At 46.0% G+C, this 20,366-nt stretch overlaps 1 protein-coding gene across 4 annotated transcripts; it reads left to right on the top strand.

Annotated features, from left to right (window-relative positions):
- Positions 1–6,601: 6,601 nt before the first annotated feature.
- Positions 6,602–20,355, top strand: LOC124041548 (neurabin-1-like). Of its 4 annotated transcripts, XM_046359265.1 has the most exons (19): positions 8,047–8,092; positions 10,293–10,404; positions 10,774–10,906; positions 11,024–11,144; positions 11,247–11,351; positions 11,451–11,547; positions 15,359–15,508; positions 15,714–15,767; positions 16,236–16,336; positions 16,456–16,584; positions 16,703–16,799; positions 16,879–16,951; positions 17,046–17,182; positions 17,261–17,511; positions 18,416–18,490; positions 18,663–18,864; positions 19,115–19,225; positions 19,496–19,684; positions 19,928–20,355. In XM_046359265.1, exons 3-19 carry the CDS (start codon positions 10,876–10,878, stop codon positions 20,123–20,125), a joined length of 2,121 nt encoding a protein of 706 aa, XP_046215221.1. In that variant the 5' UTR covers positions 8,047–8,092; positions 10,293–10,404; positions 10,774–10,875; the 3' UTR covers positions 20,126–20,355. The 4 variants fall into 4 exon arrangements, with proteins under 4 accessions (XP_046215220.1, XP_046215219.1, XP_046215218.1 ...); XM_046359263.1 differs by lacking the exon at positions 10,293–10,404 and having other exon boundaries at positions 6,603–8,092; positions 18,419–18,490; XM_046359262.1 differs by lacking the exon at positions 10,293–10,404 and having other exon boundaries at positions 6,603–8,092.
- The last annotated feature ends 11 nt before the right edge of the window (positions 20,356–20,366 follow it).

Here is a 20,366-nt window from a genome sequence, read left to right as displayed (position 1 = left end):
CAACATGCCCCTAGCCTTAGAAGTAGAACCGAAAAAGGGTCCTATGAATTTGATGTATATATGGCAGCCCTAAAAGTTCTATATTAGAACCATTTGACCAGAACCCGAGTGCGTCTTCTTCCCTGAACCAAATAGAATCCCAAATGGTTCTTCACCTACTGAACCAAATGTGTTCCATATATTTATGAATTATGGCTAGGCTAGCCTACTACTATAAAATAGTAATAGTACTAGCTAAGAAGATGATATAATGCACAAAAGAATATCAACATAGTTTTGAGATCGTATTGTCATTACAGTCGTGCAGACTCAAACCCAAACAGTTTAGGTACAGCCCACATCAATCTTGATGCCAACCTTCAGAGTGTTTATGGCTTTTTCATGGAACAGCTGGCCTACTATTATTGTATTGTCTGGATGGTTTCTGATTGTCTTGGTAGAGCTGGTTTAACGCCAGGGTAGAGAGGAAAAAGAATGTATGCAGAGGTCGCTTTGGAGCGTCAAATGGCATGAGTCAATCTTATATCTGCAAGAATGAAGACTAAATCACATGTATAGGACTACCGAGACAATCTGGTTCAATTTGGGTCCCGCGACTGTAGCTCTATTTGGCATATTCAATCATTCAAATTAATATTTATTTGTAAGACCAGTTGCCTAGCTTGTAAAATGGCTAATTAGAGGTGGCTTTTTCCTCGCTAGTTAACAAAATGGTAGCCTATGAAGTTCAAACAACTGTATTTATCTAGTTTGTCATGTGATTATGGCTTCAGATTGTGTGCTTATTCGAAACTGTTTTCTTGAGTTGTCATCATGCTTGATAAACATGGCAGTTGTTTTTTGAATTATAGCTAGAACTCTTGAGGTTCTATCTCTAGAGGATTTTATAATTTCTGGAAAAGGTTTTGACATTTTCTAAGAGTGGACCCAACCTGTGCTCCCAAGAAACCAAGGCATTCTGCCCTCTCAATTCAATTCAAGGAGCTTTATTGGCATGGAAAAACATGTGTTAACATGGCCAAGCAAGTGAGGTAGATAATATGCAAATGTGAAATAAACAATAAAAATGAACAGTAAACATTACACATACAGAAGTTTCAAAACAATAAAGACATTACAAATGTCATATTATGTATATTTACAATGTTGTAACAACAACTCCCTATCCCAAAAGTTCTCAGCTATAAGCACTCCTTACCGGTGGGACCATGTGATCTACAATCCCGACACAGGTTTAACATTTTGAAACAACAATAATCGTCACTTGTGATACATTTTTCGAAACATATGGAACTTATCTTTCGTAGATAGAATAGTTCAAATTTAAAAAATGGTACACTTACTGCAGCGGGTTTACACCGATCTGTGCGGCTGTGTGCCTTCAGCCGACGAACTACACTCTTGCTACACTTCTTCCCCAGTTACGCTTAGTACACACAGGTGTTTGAGCACGCTAGATAGCTAGTTAGCACAGGTGGTCACCTCTTGTCTTTTGTCTGTCTAACATAAAACAAGTGTTGTAACATGCTGATATGGCCGCGTGGGAACACTAACTATATAGTTAATCTTCTCGTACTGCCGTATCTTGTGTACTGTCTGTGTAGTATTCCTCGCTGAAAAATACATTCCTTATGTTTCCAAAACCGTACTGCAAGCGTTGGATGTTCAAATCCAATGTGAACGTTAAGAACGAGCGTCGGGGCCCTTAACAAAACTCCCCCGGCCAGAAGATACCTTCATGAATAGACGTTAAAGGTAGTTAGTCAATGGGCTAACTCTTCCCAGTCAGCTTTAACAAGACGAGTGAAAGTTATTTGCTGAATAATTGGCTATAATAAAAAATTAAAAAATAAACATTTGGGTTGATAATTTGAAAAAAAGGTTTAGAATTTTTTTTTTCTTCTGAAAAGTGTAAGAGATTTGTTAAGGATGCAGGTCCTTGACCAAACCTCTCCCTGTATGTGTTTATAATAGGCATAATGACTGGATGTTGTCTGCACGTATTCTGTCCTTTCAGACTAGAACTGAGGAAAGAAGAGGGAGAGAGGAGGAGGAGTAGAAAGAAAAATCAATCAACCATCAGATCATTAGGGCCTCCCCAGTGGTCCAGAATCAATCACTCAACAGCATAATCAGCAGATAGAATGACAAGTGAAGTGGAACAGACAATGTGTTTTTATGAACAGTATACTTTAAGATATTGCACACAGAACACTATTAAATAAAGAATTTGGAGAAATAATAAATGGAACACAGAGTTATAGAAAGAGAATGAACAGAAATTAAAATAGAATTCTACACAAGCACACACACAGGCACACTCTAACACACACATACATCATTTTGTTGTTGTGTCGTTTGTATTTTGTTTTATTGTTTGTACATCATTGGATTTAACATTTGTGTGACTATCCTTGTCTGTCAGTGTTTGTTACTTGTATAATGTTTTGTGGAAGAGCAGCTGCTGCTTCTACAAAAGCTTATGGGGATCCAAATGAACAATTAACCGTCATTCTATTTTGTGCCAAGCTTCTCGGAGTTCAGTTGAACAGGAGAGATACAGCTGTGATAGGCTGTCACCACGAGAACTGGTGCCACTGCAGCAGGAGGGAGGAGGGGGGAACAGGAAGTGTTTGAGCTTCAGCAAGCGCATGTGGAGAGTGAGAGATTTTCTACATTCAAAAAATACCTTTCTTGGCCCAGTAGTTGCGTCATTTCAGGCACAGACTTTACTTCCTCGTATCAGAACTAGAAAGAGAGGGAGAAAGAGGGAGGAGAGAAACAGCGAGGGAGAGAGACAGGTTGGTAATGGAGATGGAGAGAAAAGGGTGGGAAGAGGGGTAAAAGGAGATGAGAGGGATGGGAGAAAGAGAGGGAGGGAGAGCTCTGTGCAGTCTCCAGGAGGGAGGGGGAAGGAGAGAGAGGGGTTGTTGATGTCCACTTATGAAAGATGAAGAGAGGAGGGCGACAAGGGAAGTGCTGCTGTGTGCAGGGATGGGGGGGAAAACACACACATGAACAGACTATGTTAGCTGGGATTCCCATACTAGTGAGAGGTATCAGAATCCCCGTAGGGTACCTGTTGAGTAAGAAGTGTGTGTGTGTGTGTGTGGTTAGAGTGCCAGCTGTCTGAAGAAGAGGTTTAAACCCAGTGTAATTAATGTGTCCTCTTCAACATCACAGGAAGCCAAGGCTGCAGGACGTTAATATGGCAGAGAGGGGGACTGTGTGAACTGCATACGTCACATGTGCATGTGTATGTGACAGACAGACTAGATGAGAGAGAGAGAGAGGAATGTTGTATCCCAACCCCTACCCAATAAACACAAGATATTTACGCAATATGTTAAATGACTTCACCTTGCCTTCTGATAGGCTGGGTGGAATTGTACCCTTTGTATTTACACCTTTAGGTCTGCAATCATCTCAGATCTAGGAGTGCCTACACTCTTTAGAAAAAGGTTCTGTCTAGAATCGAAAGGGTTTTTCAGATGACCCTTTCGGGTTCCAGCCAGGTAGAACCCTTTTGGGTTCCATTCATAACCCTTTCTACGGAGGGTTCTTCAAAGGCTTCTTCCATGGGGACAGCTGAAGAACCCTTTTGGAACCTTTTTTTTTTAATGTTAAAGCAGGTGCACTTCTGAACAGTAGATGGCAGTGTTGCTGTACGTGTCTCAGAGCCATAGACCCCAGCAATGATAAGTGATTGTGTGTTTGCCATAGTAAGCCATAATAAATAGTGTTTTTGAATGTTCTGCTGATAAAAGAATCTCAACTGTGTGACCCCTGGTGGATGTGATAAACTCTCAATATGGCCATCTATTGACATCCATCTGGGTCACAATTGGCTGCCAAAACTCAGCCTCACAGCTGACACGCACACACACTGCTGTTATTATTGTTGGCTTCCCCTCCTGGTTTGTTTGAGGTCAAAGTTGGCCTGGAAACAGTTAGGGTAGAAGGAAGCAAACTGGGGGCAGATTTGCAGAAGTTCATGAACCAATACGAATCGTCTTCGTTTCACTGTATCTTCCCATCCTATATCTCTCAATGGCAGTCTGAACGGGATTGTGGAGAACAATGCTCCTCTATCCCTCATTTTGAGTCTTTCTTTCTCCTCCACCTCCCTCTCTCTCACTCCTCTCCCCCACCTCACACTTCCTCACTTCGATTCCTCTCACTCCTTACATTTACATTTGAGTCATTTAGCAAACTTTCTTATCCAGAGGGACTTACATTCATCTTCAGATAGCTAAGTGAGACAACCACATATCACAGTTGTGGGAAGTACATTTTTTCTCAAAGAACTTACCAGCAAAGTCTGTTCTCTCTCACTCCTCTTCCTCTATCCTTCACCCCCCCCCGCTGTACAGTAGTTGTATGATTGGGTGATATTTATATCATCTAGGTCCCAGTGCCACCTGGGAGAATGGTCCATATCCAGGTCACAACTCACCATAGCCCCAATACTCTATAGCCCAGTCTGCTCTGTTCCACTCTTCTCTGCCAGCCAGGACGAGAGGCAGGGCTGGTTGGCTACAGGTAAGCTGCTCCATTTTAAGCTCCTTTTGTGAATGGTGAATATTCTTGACTGTACAGTACGTTTCAACGTGAAAGTGGATAACACTTGGGGAACTAATATGCAGCCCGACGGGAATTGATTTATTGATTGACTAATAGTTTGATTGATAGGCTAATAGCTGTTTCCACTTGAATTATCCATGTGCTCAGCAGCAAAGCAATCAGCCAGGGTGCCTCTCTTTGTCTAATTAGTGGGACCAGCACATTATATATCGCGTTGTTCAGTTCATATCCCCTTAAGTCACCTCTGCCGCTAACAATATGGCTAAGAGTCTGGACAGCCAGTTACTCTGTTGTGGGTATCAACCAATATAACAGGACAAACAGCATGCTGATGCATGCTTCGACTGAATACCCTATACAGGCCACTGTGGTATACTACCAGTCATCAGAAGGGCTCCTCATTTGGGCTGATATGGTTCATTATTAGCATAATCAAATAATTATTAGGCCTATCATTAACCCCAAGAGACTCCCTAGTGTGGGTTACATTCATTATCATCACCCACCCTCTCTTTCTCTCTCTCTCTCTGTGATTGTCAGTCAGTGTTCACACTGAGGTAGTTTACACAGGATTACAGTGCGATAATCCACTTTCAGTAGTTAGTGACATGAGCCGCCATCTGTCCTCTGTTAGCGTACTGAGAGCACAGGCTTATGCCAGGCAAAATCCTTCTCAAAGACGTTTCTATGGGATGGAGACAGGACTGGAGAGGCAGAGAAATCTAGCAACCTGAACATGATATGAGAGCAGTCTTTCGTGCACGCGCACTTTCGCTTGATGGTCTCTGGCAGCGCGCCAGGTGGTAAGTAAAGGGCGCGCGCGTTGTCGGCGCAAGGTGTGGGGATTTGCAAAGTTTGGCATTTCGACAATGAACCCTGGACGTTTGTAAAGCCGTGGACGCAGGGATAAAACTGGTTCCTATAAGTGCTGTTCAACTTGAATAGCGATGTGAATCAAATTGATCTGCTTTTGAATGCGTTGTTGTTGTATTTCTGCTTTGCAAACGGGTAAGAACCAATAGGACCATATTATTTTCGGGTTATAAGATTGAAGTTAACGAACAGTACCCGACTGTAGGCTAATTATCGTTTTATTACTTTGTTTTACATGTTTTGTTACGATTGCTAGTAAGTAGTTCACCTCTTCCCCAGGCGGCTAATTGCGCATGGGCAGAAGTGTCTGGTGAACAATATTATAAGTAGGTAGGCCTAGTTGGAAGTAGACTATGAAAAACAAACATTAAATCAAAATTTGATATGAAATATAGAAGCACCACTGCCATTCCATGATTGTCATTTCCTCTGTTGTTAATTGACTCATGTCTTTCTCCTAGTGTGTTTTTCTGTAGACAGTGGACGGAGTCCTAAAGCTTAACTTGTTTGGAAACAGAGCGGTACCTTCTAACCCTATCAAATAAGGGAGACATGCAAACTTGACTCCTTCATTAAGCTTCATACCTCTCCACCAGCCTCCAGCCCCAGATGATGCGGACAAACAATAAAGGCCGGAGCGCCTCCCCCCACAGGAACGCCTACAAGTCTGACCTCCACTCCATCAAATACTCCTTGGACACTGTGACCAGGCCGAGACCTACTTCCCTGGGCCTCTCTATCCCTTCACCTGGCCCCATGGCAGTCCCTCACACCAGGACCAGCAGTGCCAGTGGCCCTGGTGAGTGTTCTAGGGGTAGGACCCTCAGTCCTAGAGGGACCAAGATCAGAGACAACATCTTCCTCCAGATGGACAGCCAACAGCACCTCATCCACCCCTTGTCTCAGGCCCTACCCAAATGCCCTCTCAGCTACAGCTCTGTCCGGAGCAGTGTGACCAGCATGTCCAGTGTAGAATCATCTATGCTAGATAAACCGTCCAAGGCCGAGGAGATAGACAGAGCGGCTCTAGCTCAAAAGTTCTCTGTGACCCGGAAGCTGTTTGAGACGGTCAGCGGGAGTCAAAGTTTAAAGGTCAGCCCTGACAGAGATAGCAGGGGGTCTGTGGATGGGAGGGGGGGAGGATGGGGGCATGGGGAGAGCAAGGAGCAGGTCAGAACGAGATGAGCTGACATCCACGTCAGAAAGCGAAGGAGAGGGGGAGAGGAGGAAAGAGAGGGAGGACAGAAAACCCATCAACGTACACACACACATTTTTCTATGCGACGTAGAACTCCACACACACACTTCATCACTGGACACCAGCTTGTCTACACACATTCACCCAGTTAATGGTCACTCCAGTGAGACTTTTTCCCCTGATGGCCCAAGTCCTACGGCTGACCCCTCAGACAGCAGCAGTGTGTGTCGTGGAAATGTGTTAGATGGGAGTGTGTGTGAGGACTCTGTGTGCTCCCATGTATTCAACCCACCTAGCCCAGCACCCAGCACCCCCCACTCTCAGCCTCCATCCCATTCTTATGACTCTCCTAGTCCTCTCACCCCAGTCTCCCCCTGTTCTGACCAGACTGACTTCTATGGCCCTAGTAATCCTAATGCTGACAACAGGACTTTGTCTGAGGGGAATGACCCTAGTGAGCTTTACATGACCCCTGGTGACACTTTGACCCCCACAGAGGAGTCAGGGGCTAGGACTGTGAGGGCGGAGCTAGTGGAGGTGAAGAACGAGTCGTCTGAGAGCGAAGGGAACGAGGGAGAGGAGGATGAGGACACCTTAAAGGAAGAAGAGGAGACCACAAAGAAAGAGGAAAGCAAGCGGGAGGAGAGCAATGTGAATAACCTGGTGGATAATGTGTTTAACCTGGTAGATGATGTGTTTGAAGAATCCAGAGTGGAGCCTAGAATGGTAGAACAGAGAATGGTTGAACCGACAGTGCAACCTAAAATGGTGGAACAGAGAACGGTTGAAGCTCCAGTGGAAATCAGAATGGTTGAACCCTCGTTGAGAGAATGTGTGGAGGGATTCCATGACAGTTCTGAGGTGAGAGAGAAGGAATCAGGGAGAGACATGTACCAGCAGGAGATCGAATGGAGCGAGGGGCAGATGGCGGAAGAAAGCAGACAGTTTAGAGAAGAGGGGATGACAGGAAAGAGTGAGATGGAGAACGAGAAGGTAGGGACGGAAGAAAGAGATGAGCCAGGAGAGCAGGAGAAAGTTGAGGTGAGAGGAAGCATGTGTGATGAGAGCAGAGAGGAGGAAGGGAACGAGGAGGCCGGATTGGAGGCAAGAGAGGATGGAGGGATAGACTTCAGGGTAAAGGAGGAAGTGAGAGAGGAAGAGGAGAGGAAGTGCAGTTGGAGAGTGGATGTGAAGGATGAGGACGAAGGGAGCGGGTGCACCGAGAGAGGAGAGGAGGAGAATGGATCTGCCATCATCCTTGAGATTGAGAATGAGGCCTTCGCGAAAGACAGGGAACGGGACTCCGCAAGATGTCTGACCCCAGATCCAGAGGAGCAGCTCTCTACTGAATATGATGAGATTCCCGGTCTTCCTCATGAGGATAATGAGGATTCTGCTAAGACAAGGAAGGTCAAATTCTCTACAGCACCAATCAAGGTAAACCCCCACCCACGCCACACCCAATCGCATTGTTAGAAGAACACCACAAAAACTCACTCACCCAATTGGGTTTGATAAAGGGGTACCAGATTTTGATTCAGAGAGTACGTATGGCTCAATCCCTTAGTTGTGGTCAAATGAAAAGCATGGGTAGAATCGCTGAAGGGTTTATGAATAGACAGAGAATAATTTGAACCGTACAGACATATTTATAACCCATCAGGTGGAGGAGACACCGGCAAGAGCTCATGCGCCGTCAGGTATTCAGTTCAGAACAGCTGTGATGTAAGAACAAGTCAACGTTTATTGGTTGTGTACACAGATTTGCAGATGTTATCACAGGGGCAGCTAAATGCTTGCATTTCTACCTCCAACAGTGCAGTAATAATACCCACTGTAGCAATACCAAACATCACACACGTCATCTGACAAGAAAGAAATAAAGAAATGCAGTGAAGTATTTAGATCTCTCGACTTTTTCCACATGTTATTACGTTACAGCCTTAGTCTAAAATGGATTAAATAGTTGTTTCCCTCATTAATCTACACACAATACCTCCATAAAAACAGGCTTACAGAATTTTGCAAATGTACAACAACAAAATTACATAAGTATTCAGAACTTTTTCCTCAGTGCTTTGTTGAAGCACCTTTGGCAGCAATTACAGCCTCGAGTCTTCTTGAGTATGACGCTACTAGCTTGGCACACCTGTATTTGGGAGGTTTCTCCCATTCCTCTCTGCAGATCCTCCCAAGCTCTGTCAGGTTGTATGGGGAGTATTGCTGCACAGCTATTTTCAGGTTCCTCCAGAGATGTTAGATGTAAGTCTGGGCTCTGGCTGGGCCACTCAAGGACATTAAGAGACTTGTCTCAAAGCAAATCCTGCATTGTCATGGTTGTGTGCTTAAGATCAAAGTCATGTTCGAAGGTGAACCTTCGCCCCCATGAGGTCGAAGGAACTGTCCGTAGAGCTCCGAGACAGGATTGTGTCGAGGCACAGATCTGGGGAAGGGTACCAAAACATTTCTGCAGAGTTGAAGGTCCCCAAGAACACAGTGGCCTCCATCATAAATGGAAGATGTTTGAAACCACCAACCACCAAGAAACCACCAACCACTCTTCCTAGAGCTGGCCACCTGGCCAAACTGAGCAATCGATGGAGAAGGGCCTTGGTGAGGGAGGTGACCAAGAACCGGATGGTCTCTGACAGAGCTCCAGAATTCCTCTGTGGAGATGGAAGAACCTTCCAGAAGGACAACAATCTCTGCAGCACTCCACCAATCAGGCCTTTATAGTAGTTGCCAGATGGAAGCCACTCTTCAGTAAAAGGCACATGACAGCCCGCTTGGCGTTTGCCAAAAGGCACCTAAAGAACTCAGACCATGAGAAACAAAATACTCTTGTCTGATTTCAACCATTCTCTGTTCTACCAACTCTTTGGCCTGAATGCCAAGCATCATGTCTGGAGAACCTGGCACCGTCCCCACGGTGAAGCATGGTGGTGGCAGCATCATGCTGTGGGGATGTTCTTCAGCGGCAGGGACTGGGAGACAAGTCAGGATCAAGGGAAAGATGAACGGAGCAAAGTACAGAGTGATCCTTGTTGAAAACCTGTTCCAGAGCGCTCAACAGGACAACGACCCTAAGCACGCAGCCAAGACAATGCAGGAGTGGCTTTGGGACAAGTCTCTGAATGTCCTTGAGTGACCCAGTCAGAGCCCGGACTTAACCACTATCGAACATCTCTGGAATGACCTGAAACTAGCTGTGCAGTGACGCTCCCCATCCGACCCGTTGAGAGGATCTGCAGAGATGAATGTGAGAAAATACAGGTGTGCCAAGCTTGTAGCAAGAGATTACCAAGAGAGTGCAAAGGGTGCATACATTTAAAAATATATTTTGATTGAACTTTCTTTGGTTACTACATGATTCCATATGTGTTATTTCATAGGTTTGATGTCTTCACTATTGTTCCACAATGTAGAAAATAGTCAAACAAATAATAAAGAAGAACCCTTGAATGAGTAGGTTTGTCTAAACTTTTGACTGGTACTGTCTATAGCAATGGTGTGTATGAACATTATATGAATAGAAAAGGTGTGTACAGCAGTAGTTGTATAGCATGAGCCATGACTCGAATACAGTATAGAACATCCAACTACCCTGCTGTATGTGACTCCACATGAGTATTTTCAGTGTGAGGGATTCCAGTCGGGATCTAAAATCTCCCAGACATCTCAGCCCCTGTAACTGCCAAGTCTTCCGAGAGCCTTACTGAGTACGCCACTGTTGGCACACATTTCACCAGGTCAGTGTGTATTTAGGATTTAATTACTGGCAAATGAAGTCTCTTTAACTGTTTTGAGGACCATTTTGTCTAAGACGTTCCCTGCCTCTGAGATTGAACTGCGGTACATGGATTTGCAATGACTCAGCATTGTGTGTGTGTGTGTGTGTGTAAAGCTTAGTGTGTTAAGACTAAGCGTCTGCTACAGCTTGTGTTTCCATCTCACACCCCAGTCATATTGGAGGATCTGACAACATAAACATTATGGTGTGGTATCAATAAGTCCAGCTGGCAGAGAGCGGGTAGACAATCTGGGGGACCCAGACTGGCACACACACACACTAAACTTGACTATGAAAGATGTAATTGTGTGTGTGTGTGTACTCTCAGGTGTTCCTTACCTACTCTAATGCGGACTATGACAGGCATAACGATGACGTTGACCCTGTGTCTGCCTCTGCTGAGTATGAACTGGAGAAGAGAGTGGACAAGATGGACCTCTTCCCAGTCCAGATAGAGAAGGGTTGGTCCTCTCTCTCTCTCTCTCTCTCTCTCTCTCTCTCTCTCTCTCTCTCTCTCTCTCTCTCTCTCCTTTTGTTTTTACACCTACTCTTTTTTTGTCGAACTCCCCTGTCTGTAGGAGATGAGGGTCTGGGTATCAGTATAATAGGGATGGGGGTAGGGGCTGACCAGGGTCTGGAGAAGCTGGGCATCTTCGTTAAGACCATCACAGACAACGGAGCTACACAACAGGATGGACGGTGAGAATCTGATCTAAGGTTAATGATGCCTTTCTAATCGTAAGATGCGAGTGTAATACTGTAAGCTGATCCTAGATCTGTGTTTCTCTCTGTGTGTGTCAGTGTCCAGGTGAATGACCAGATAGTGGAGGTGGACGGGGTCAGTCTGGTCGGAGTCACACAGCTGTTTGCTGCCACTATGCTGAAGAAAACCATTGGCACTGTCAGGTGTATATATATACAAATATACACACACACATGTTTTCTATGCCAATTTGTTTTACCACTTAACACAGGCTGAGGATTTGTCATTGTTTCTCACTGCAGGTTTTTGATAGGCCGGGAGAAGCAGGGGGAGGAGAGTGAGGTGGCTCGTCTGATCACTCAGAGTCTGGAGCAGGACAAGAGACCACCTACAGTGGAGGTAGGTGTGAGACTGTGTATACATGGAGCAGGACAAGAGACCACCTACAGTGGTGGTAGGTGTGAGACTGTGTATACATGGAGCAGGACAAGAGACCACCTACAGTAGTGGTAGGTGTGAGACTGTGTATACATGGAGCAGGACAAGAGACCACCTACAGTGGTGGTAGGTGTGAGACTGTGTATACACGGAGCAGGACAAGAGACCACCTGCAGTGGTGGTAGGTGTGAGACTGTGTTTTACCAGGACAAGACCACACAGTGGTGGTAGGTGTGAGACTGTGTCTACACTGGAGCAGGACAAGAGACCACCTACAGTGGTGGTAGGTGTGAGACTGTGTATACACGGAGCAGGACAAGAGACCACCTACAGTGGTGGTAGGTGTGAGACTGTGTATACACGGAGCAGGACAAGAGACCACCTACAGTGGTGGTAGGTGTGAGACTGTGTATACACGGAGCAGGACAAGACCACCTACAGTGGTGGTAGGTGTGAGACTGTGTATACATGGAGCAGGACAAGAGACCACCTACAGTGGTGGTAGGTGTGAGACTGTGTATACACGGAGCAGGACAAGAGACCACCTACAGTGGTGGTAGGTGTGAGACTGTGTATACACGGAGCAGACCACCTACAGTGGTGGTAGGTGTGAGACTGTGTATACACGGAGCAGGACAAGAGACCACCTACAGTGGTGGTAGGTGTGAGACTGTGTATACACGGAGCAGGACAAGAGACCACCTACAGTGGTGGTAGGTGTGAGACTGTGTATACACGGAGCAGGACAAGAGACCACCTACAGTGGTGGTAGGTGTGAGACTGTGTATACATGGAGCAGGAAGAGACCACCTACAGTGGTGGTAGGTGTGAGACTGTGTATACACGGAGCAGGACAAGAGACCACCTACAGTGGTGGTAGGTGTGAGACTGTGTATACACGGAGCAGGACAAGAGACCACCTACAGTGGTGGTAGGTGTGAGACTGTGTATACACGGAGCAGGACAAGAGACCACCTACAGTGGTGGTAGGTGTGAGACTGTGTATACACGGAGCAGTACAAGAGACCACCTACAGTGGTGGTAGGTGTGAGACTGTGTATACATGGAGCAGGACAAGAGACCACCTACAGTGGTGGTAGGTGTGAGACTGTGTATACATGGAGCAGGACAAGAGACCACCTACAGTGGTGGTAGGTGTGAGACTGTGTATACATGGAGCAGGACAAGAGACCACCTACAGTGGTGGTAGGTGTGAGACTGTGTATACACGGAGCAGGACAAGACCACCTACAGTGGTGGTAGGTGTGAGACTGTGTATACATGGAGCAGGACAAGAGACCACCTACAGTGGTGGTAGGTGTGAGACTGTGTATACACGGAGCAGGACAAGAGACCACCTACAGTGGTGGTAGGTGTGAGACTGTGTATACACGGAGCAGGACAAGAGACCACCTACAGTGGTGGTAGGTGTGAGACTGTGTATACATGGAGCAGGACAAGAGACCACCTACAGTGGTGGTAGGTGTGAGACTGTGTATACATGGAGCAGGACAAGAGACCACCTACAGTGGTGGTAGGTGTGAGACTGTGTATACATGGAGCAGGACAAGAGACCACCTACAGTGGTGGTAGGTGTGAGACTGTGTATACAGAGCCTTCAGAAAGTATCCACACCCCTTTACTTTTTCCACATTTTGTTGTTACAAAGTGGGATTCAAATGGATTTCATTTATTTTTTATTGTTGTCCATGATCTACACAAAACACTAACTAACAAAAGTATGTGGACACCCCATCAAATTAGTGGGTTTGGCTATCTCAGCCACACCCGTTGCTGACAGGTGTATAAAATCGAGCACACAGCCAAGCAATCTCCATAGACAAACATTTATTGTAGAATGGCCTTACTGAACAGCTTGGTGACTTTCAATGTGGCACCATCATAGGATGCCACCTTTCCAACAAGTCAGTTTGTCAAGTTTCAGGGTTTGGGCTAGGCCCCTAAGTTCCAGTGAAGGGCCATCTTAACACTACAGCATACATTGACATTCTAGACGATTCTGTGCTTCCAACTTTGTGGCAACAGTTTGGGGAAGGCCCTTTCCTGTTTCAGCATGACAATGCCCCCATGCACAAAGTGAGGTCCATACAGAAATGGTTTATCAATTGGTGTGGAAGAACTTGACTGGCCTGCACAGAGCCCTGAGCTCAACCCCAATGAGCCAGGCTTAATCGCCCAATATCAGTGCCCGAACCTCACTAATGCTCTTGTGGAAAGCCTTCCCAGAAGAGTGGAGGCTGTTACAACAGCAAAGGGGGACCAACTCCATATTAATGCCCATGATTTTGGAATTAGATTTTTAATGTGCAGGTGTTCACTTTCTTTTGGTCATGTAGTGTACATCTTGATTAGATAAGTATCCAACCCCCTATGTCGATACGTGTTAGAATCAACTATGGCAGCGATTACAGCTGTGAGTCTTTCCGGATAAGTCTCTAAGAGCTTTGCACACCTGGGTTGTACAATATTTGCACATTATTCTTACATTTTTCAAGCTCTGTCAAGTTTGTTATTGATCATTGCTAGACAGAAATGTTCAACTGTTTTGCTAGACAGACAATTTAAGTCAACTTTAACTAGGCCACTCAAGAACATTGGTAAACAACTCCAGTGTATATTTTGCCTTGTCTTTTGGGTTATTGTCCTGCTGAAAGATGGATTTGTCTCCCAGTGTCTGTTGGAAAGCAGACTGAACCAGGTTTTCTTTTATGATTTTTCCTGTGCTTGGCTCTAATCTGTTTATTTTTGTCCAACAAAACTTGCTAGTCCTTGCCGATGACAAGCATACCCATAACATGATGCAGCCACCACCATGCTTGGAAATATGAAGAGTGGTATTCAGTGACGTGTTGGATTTGCCCCAAACATAACGCTTTGTACTTTTGAATGTTTTTTTCTGTAGTGCCTTATTAAAAACCGGATGCATTTTTTTGGAAGAAAAAATCTGTACAGGCATCCTTCTTTTCATTCTGTCATTTAGCTTAGTATTTTTTAGTAGTTTACAATGCTGTTGATCCATCCTCCATTTTCTCCTATCACAGCCATTACTCTGTAACTGTTTTAAAGTCATTGTTGGCCTCAAGGGTGAAATCCCTGAGTGGTTTCCTTCCTTTCTGGCAGCTGAGTTAGGATGGCCGCCTGTATCTTTATAGTGACTGGATGTATTGATACACCAGCCAAAGTGTAATTAATAACTTCACCATGCTCAAAGGGATATAGGTTAAAAAAATATATATATATATATATCTACCAATAGGTACCCTTCTTTGTGAGGCATTGGAAAACCTCGCTGGACTTTGGTTGAATGTGATTGAAGAGACTGTTCGACTGAGGGACCTTACAGATAATTGTGTGGGGTACAGAGATGAGGTAGTCATTGGAAAATGATGTTGAACACTATTATTGCACACAGTGAGTCCATGCAACTTATGTGACTTAAGTACATTTATACTCCTGACCGTATTTAGGCATCACCATAACAAAGGGATTGATTACATATTGACTCATGACATTTCAGAGTTTCATTTGCAATTACATTTAAGAAAATGACAAAAAACATCATTCCACTTTGACATTATGGGGTATTTTGTGAAGGACAGTGACACGACATCTCAATTGAATCCATTTAAAATTCAGGCTGTAACACAACAAAATGTGTCAAAAGTCCAGGGGTGTGACCACTCTCTGAAGGTCCTGTACATAAGCATTCCTTATTGGTTGTACCTGTGTGTGGGCGTTTTATGCATCTCAGTTGCTAAATGGAGGTGATGATGGCGCTCTGGGGCTGAGCACAGTGGATGAGAGAGAGGAAGATCTCCTTACAGAGGATGAAGAGGAGGAAGAGGAAGAGGAAGACCTAACCAGCCTGGACTCAACCCAGCTCTGCCTTAAATACAAACAGGTGTGTCAGTCAGATGTGTTGAAGTGCAGTATTTTGTGTGTGCGCACTCTGTTACCCCCTCAGAAAGCATTATGTTCCTGGTCCCAGAACAGATGCTAGTGTCTGGAGATCTGAGGGACTCTGATAGGCTTTGGTGTTAATAAGTGTTATTAAGTTGCATTGTGTTGTGTGAAGTGTTTTCAAGTGTGTACTGGTCTCGTCTCAGCTCCAATTAAAGCTCAGGACCAGATCAGACCAACTCTGCCTAGCCCAGGAGAAGGTAGGTCACACTGACGAGACTGTCAAAACGCATGCTAACACACACACACACACTTCCTCCTCCCTCTCAGAACAGACTCATTTAGCTCTCTATGAGACGTCCCTGTCTACAGTCTTGTTATTAGTTCAGGTGCCATGTTCTAATAACCTTGAAAATAGACTTTCGTCTTGTTCGTCTTCCTGTGTTATTACTGATCGGATCTGACATGACGGCATTGGTGAAAGCGATCTAATGTCGGCCCTTTTTACCGGTGGCATTGTTCAATTGAGTGATTTAGGGGAAAGGAAGTCGCCGTCTTCAAGGTGTTGGAACGTGGCTGAAGTGGATAGTTTATTTTCTGGGTGCTTTGTAGAGTGGGTAGGGGATGTGTCCCAGGGGAGTGTCTACTGTCTAGGGATGAGGGCTAGATGAATGGGGTATCATGGCATGGGGCTAGGGAACTGTTTTACCCACCTGTTTGTCCTCCAGCTGAGGGTTTGTGAGGAGCAGCGGGCCTTGTGGGAGAGTCGTCAGGATGAGCTGGAGCAGAGTGTCCAGGAGGGAGAGGAGAAGGCTGACCAACTGGAGAAGTAATCATCAATTACACTGATCTACCGGTCACTCATTTTAGTGTGATGGCGATGGAAAATGATGACGGCGGTGATATAAATGCTGATGGTGATGAGGGAGACTGTGATTGTTCTTCTAGGTACTGGCAGGAGGCCCAGGCTCTGTGCAGGATTGTGAACCAGCGATTGGCTGACACTCAGAGCCAATTCGACAGCCTAGAGGTCAAATACAGCAAGGCCAAGAGACTGCTGAGGGAATTCCAACACAGGTGAGCTCTGGGTAATGTAGTCCACCGTGAAAATGCCCCTGTGAGCCAATTAGGAACTTTCACTGCCTGTTTAGAAAGTATATTTCTCTCTGTGTCTGCTCCTTCTGTCCCCGTGCAGAGAGAAGGAGAGTGAGAGGAGAGAGGAGGAGCTGCGGCGAGAGATGGAGGAGACCGAGAGGAGACACAGAGATACCGTGGATAGACTACAGAGACAGGTGAGACTGGAGGAGATGATGTAAACTATTGTGCACGGCTACGACCTGAGTGAGAAGTGTTTTCTTTTCCTCTGTTCAGATTGGTCCCCTGGAGCGAGGGGAGGCGGTCCCTGAGATTGACAACCAACCGCTGGACACCTCATTTACCTCAAGTAAGACACTGCCCCTCGGGTAGCATGTGTCTGTGTGTGCGAGCATGTGTGTATCTTTGTGTATTGAGCCTCTCAGACTGTATGTTTGTATCAGGCGCAGACTGGAGCATTGCTGTGCCTGAAACGGGTCGGCTGGACACGAGCGCTCACAGGGCCAGAGCACAGCTCGCCCAGAAAACCAAGAGACACCCTCCCTCACGAGACAAACTCAGAAAGTCCTTCAGGAGACCGGTCAGATAATTATATATATCACACACATACCCCACACACATTCCATTGACATACTGAATGTTCTATCACTCCCTGTAGGGTGAGGAAGACCAGATTCAGGCCTGTGACGGGAAGAGCCAATCTCTGACTGCGAGCACACCCCGAGAAGTGGGATGTTCATTCTCGGCAGGAGGTGACCGTGTCCACTCCAGCACCAGCTCTCTGTCTGCCCTCACCCCCCAGTCCCATCCCCCATCCTCTCTCCTCACCCCCCAGCCAGACCAGTCTCCCTCGAAAGAGGACAACTCCTCTGCCACACACAAATCAAAGAGAAGATTCCCTGACTTCAGGTAGGTTGCTCACCAGATCCTCGTGTAGTTGTAGTGTACAGCAAGCTCATTCTCAAACCAACCCCTAACCCCTTTCCCCTAGGCACTTCTGAGCAGATAAGATACACTATACATACAAAAGTATGTGGACACCCCTTCAAATTCGTGGATTCGGCTATTTCAGCCACACCCGTTGCTGACAGGTGTAGAAAATCGAGCACACCGCCATGCAATCTCCATAGATAAACATTTGCAGTAGAATGACCTTACTGAAGACCTCGATGACTTTCAACGTGGCACCGTCATAGGATGCCACCTTTCCAACAAGTCAGTTTGTCAAATTTCTGCCCTGCCAGAGTTGCCCCAGTCAACTGTAAGTGCTGTTATTGTGAAGTGGAAATGTCTAGGAGCAACAACGGCTCAGCCGCGAAGTGGTAGGCCACACAAGCTCACAGAACAGGACCCCTGTGCACAAAGCGATGTCCATACAGAAATGGTTTGTTGAGATCGGCGTGAAACAACTTCACTAGCCTGCACAGAGCCCTGACCTCAACCCCATCGACCACCTTTGGGATGAATTGGAATGCTGACTGTGAGCCAGAGAGGTTTGAGGACAGAGTCAGTGCCTTACCTCGCCTAATCGCCCAAAAATCAGTGCCTGACCTCACTAATGCTCTTGTGGCTGAATGGAAGCAAGTCCCCGCAGTAATGTTCCAACATCTAGTGGAAAGCCTTCCCAGAAGAGTGGAGGCTGTTATAGCAGCAAACAGGGGGGGACCAACTCCAGAATTTAACGGCCATGATTTTGGAATGAGATGTTCGACGAGCAGGTGTCCACATACTTTTGTATGTCATGTAGTGCATGTATGGGAAATGTGGTAATAGTTCCACCTTGTCCTCTAACCTCTGTTCTTCTGCCCTCTAGCAGCCTCCGCAAGTCTCTCAGCAGAGGCAGGAAGAGTGAGAAGGAGAAGAACGAGAGAAGGTCCCTGGACCACAGGTTAAAACAAATAGTATACACACTACGGAACTAGCAGAGAAAACAGGGTCCAGTCAATACTATACACACGCCATGTACAGAAATGTCTATTTACACACACATTACAGTTCTTCTTTGAAGTCTTTCTGCCGTCCCTCTATTTGACTGTTGTGTTGTCTTTCTCTGTCCCCAGGGGTTCGTGTGGTGACCTGGTAGACAATCCCAGCAGTGGTGTATCTCCCTCAGGCTCTGTCACTTCCATGCCCTCCTGCCTGCCCTTCTCCTGGTTCGGGGAGCGAGGGCGGGAGAGGCTGAAGAGGGAGAGAGAGAAGCTTAGATCGGTCTCCAGCAGCAGTCTACCCTACATGACCACCGGGGGCAGTAGAGACTGCCAGGTGAGAGGGGAGGCGCGCATTCGCACACCTGGGCTTTTATCTTCGACTACCCTGGACTTCACATTTCAGTTTGGCTCAAAGCACTTGTCCAACTCAATAATGTATGTGGCTTATGAATTTTGCATGCTTATTTCACCTGGGGGCCTTTCATTTTGTACTGTACTCGCTCTTGACTGTGTGCGGTTGGTTGTGTGTAAGCAAGTGTGCATGAGTGCAGTGTGTGTGAGTCACATGTCTTTGCTCATTCTAGAGACTGAGTGTTGCAGACGCAGGGAGTACCAGCTCTGCTCTCCTGTCAGGGATGCTATCAGATTTGTCTCTCTCTGGGCGCTCTCAAACTCTCACCTTCTCCTCCTCAGAGGTGCGTCTCTCACGTGGTCTCCCTCTATTACTCACTCTGTCCTCTCTCCACTTCTCTGTCTTTATTGCCCTTCTCTCTGACCTGATTTCTGCTCTAGTTTTCTACCATTCCCTGATTGTTTTCTCCACGGCTCATATGGCTGGATTGTGGTTTACTCCCCCCCCCCCCCCCCGAACGACCCAGAATGTGATGGAATATTAAGGTGTTAGTTTGACACAAACCAAAAAACAGTTAAAAACAATCTGTCCATCTGTCTGTCCCTCTCTATAGACTCTGGACGGTGACTCTGTCCTAGTTGGTAACGACAATCAATGGCAAAGCCGACCCCTGGACCAATGGACCAATCAGCAGGTCTGTCTGTGGTTGATTGGCATTAGCATGGACCAATATACAGCCGAGTTCACAGCCAATGGTGTGGATGGGCTGCAACTCCTCAATCTGGACAACAACAAACTCAAAGTAGGTACAGCGAGTCGAGGGCTATGTCTTAATACTGTTAGACATCATCCTCTCCTCACCTTCTGTCTTCAGTGTTCTGATAAATGAAAGGACTGAATGGGCTTCCCTGATCAGTGACCAGCTAGGAAAGGGGGCTAGTGAAGAGTAATGTGACGCGTCCCTTAGATTAATGATTTCATTCCATTATGGATCAGCCCATAGTTTCACATAAAGTAAAGTCCCCCCCCCCCCCTCTTTCTTTAGGCTCTGGGGGTGTGCAGTCAGAGTGACCGTGCTGCTCTGAGAAGAAGGCTGAAGGAGATGAGGAAGACTCTGGAGAAGGAGAGAGTGAAGGGAATGGAGAGCGAGGAAAAGGAGAGTGAAGGAAAGAAGACGAGGGAGAAGGCGGGAAGGGAGGACAGACGTGGTGGTCAAAAGGTCAGAACAGAGTCACTCTGCTGAAGTCTGCACTCTGACCCCTAAACGATCTTCAATCACAACTTTTTATCTGAGAAGTCCTACTTCCATTAGGCTCACCGCGACTGGGGAAATATACTTTATTTATTGTGTTTTGTTGCTATGTATAGACGTTTCTATATGCATGTTGTACAGCTGATGACATTTAAGCACTATATTGTATTTTAAGCTGTGAATGTTTTACATGCGTTAATAAATCATGTTTCAATCTTAGACTTAATTTCTG

The sequence above is a fragment of the Oncorhynchus gorbuscha genome, linkage group LG08 (genome assembly GCF_021184085.1).
Source record: "Oncorhynchus gorbuscha isolate QuinsamMale2020 ecotype Even-year linkage group LG08, OgorEven_v1.0, whole genome shotgun sequence".
NCBI lineage: Eukaryota > Metazoa > Chordata > Actinopteri > Salmoniformes > Salmonidae > Oncorhynchus > Oncorhynchus gorbuscha.
Note: the sequence above shows the minus strand (reverse complement) of the source record. Positions and strands in the feature narration are given on the sequence as shown.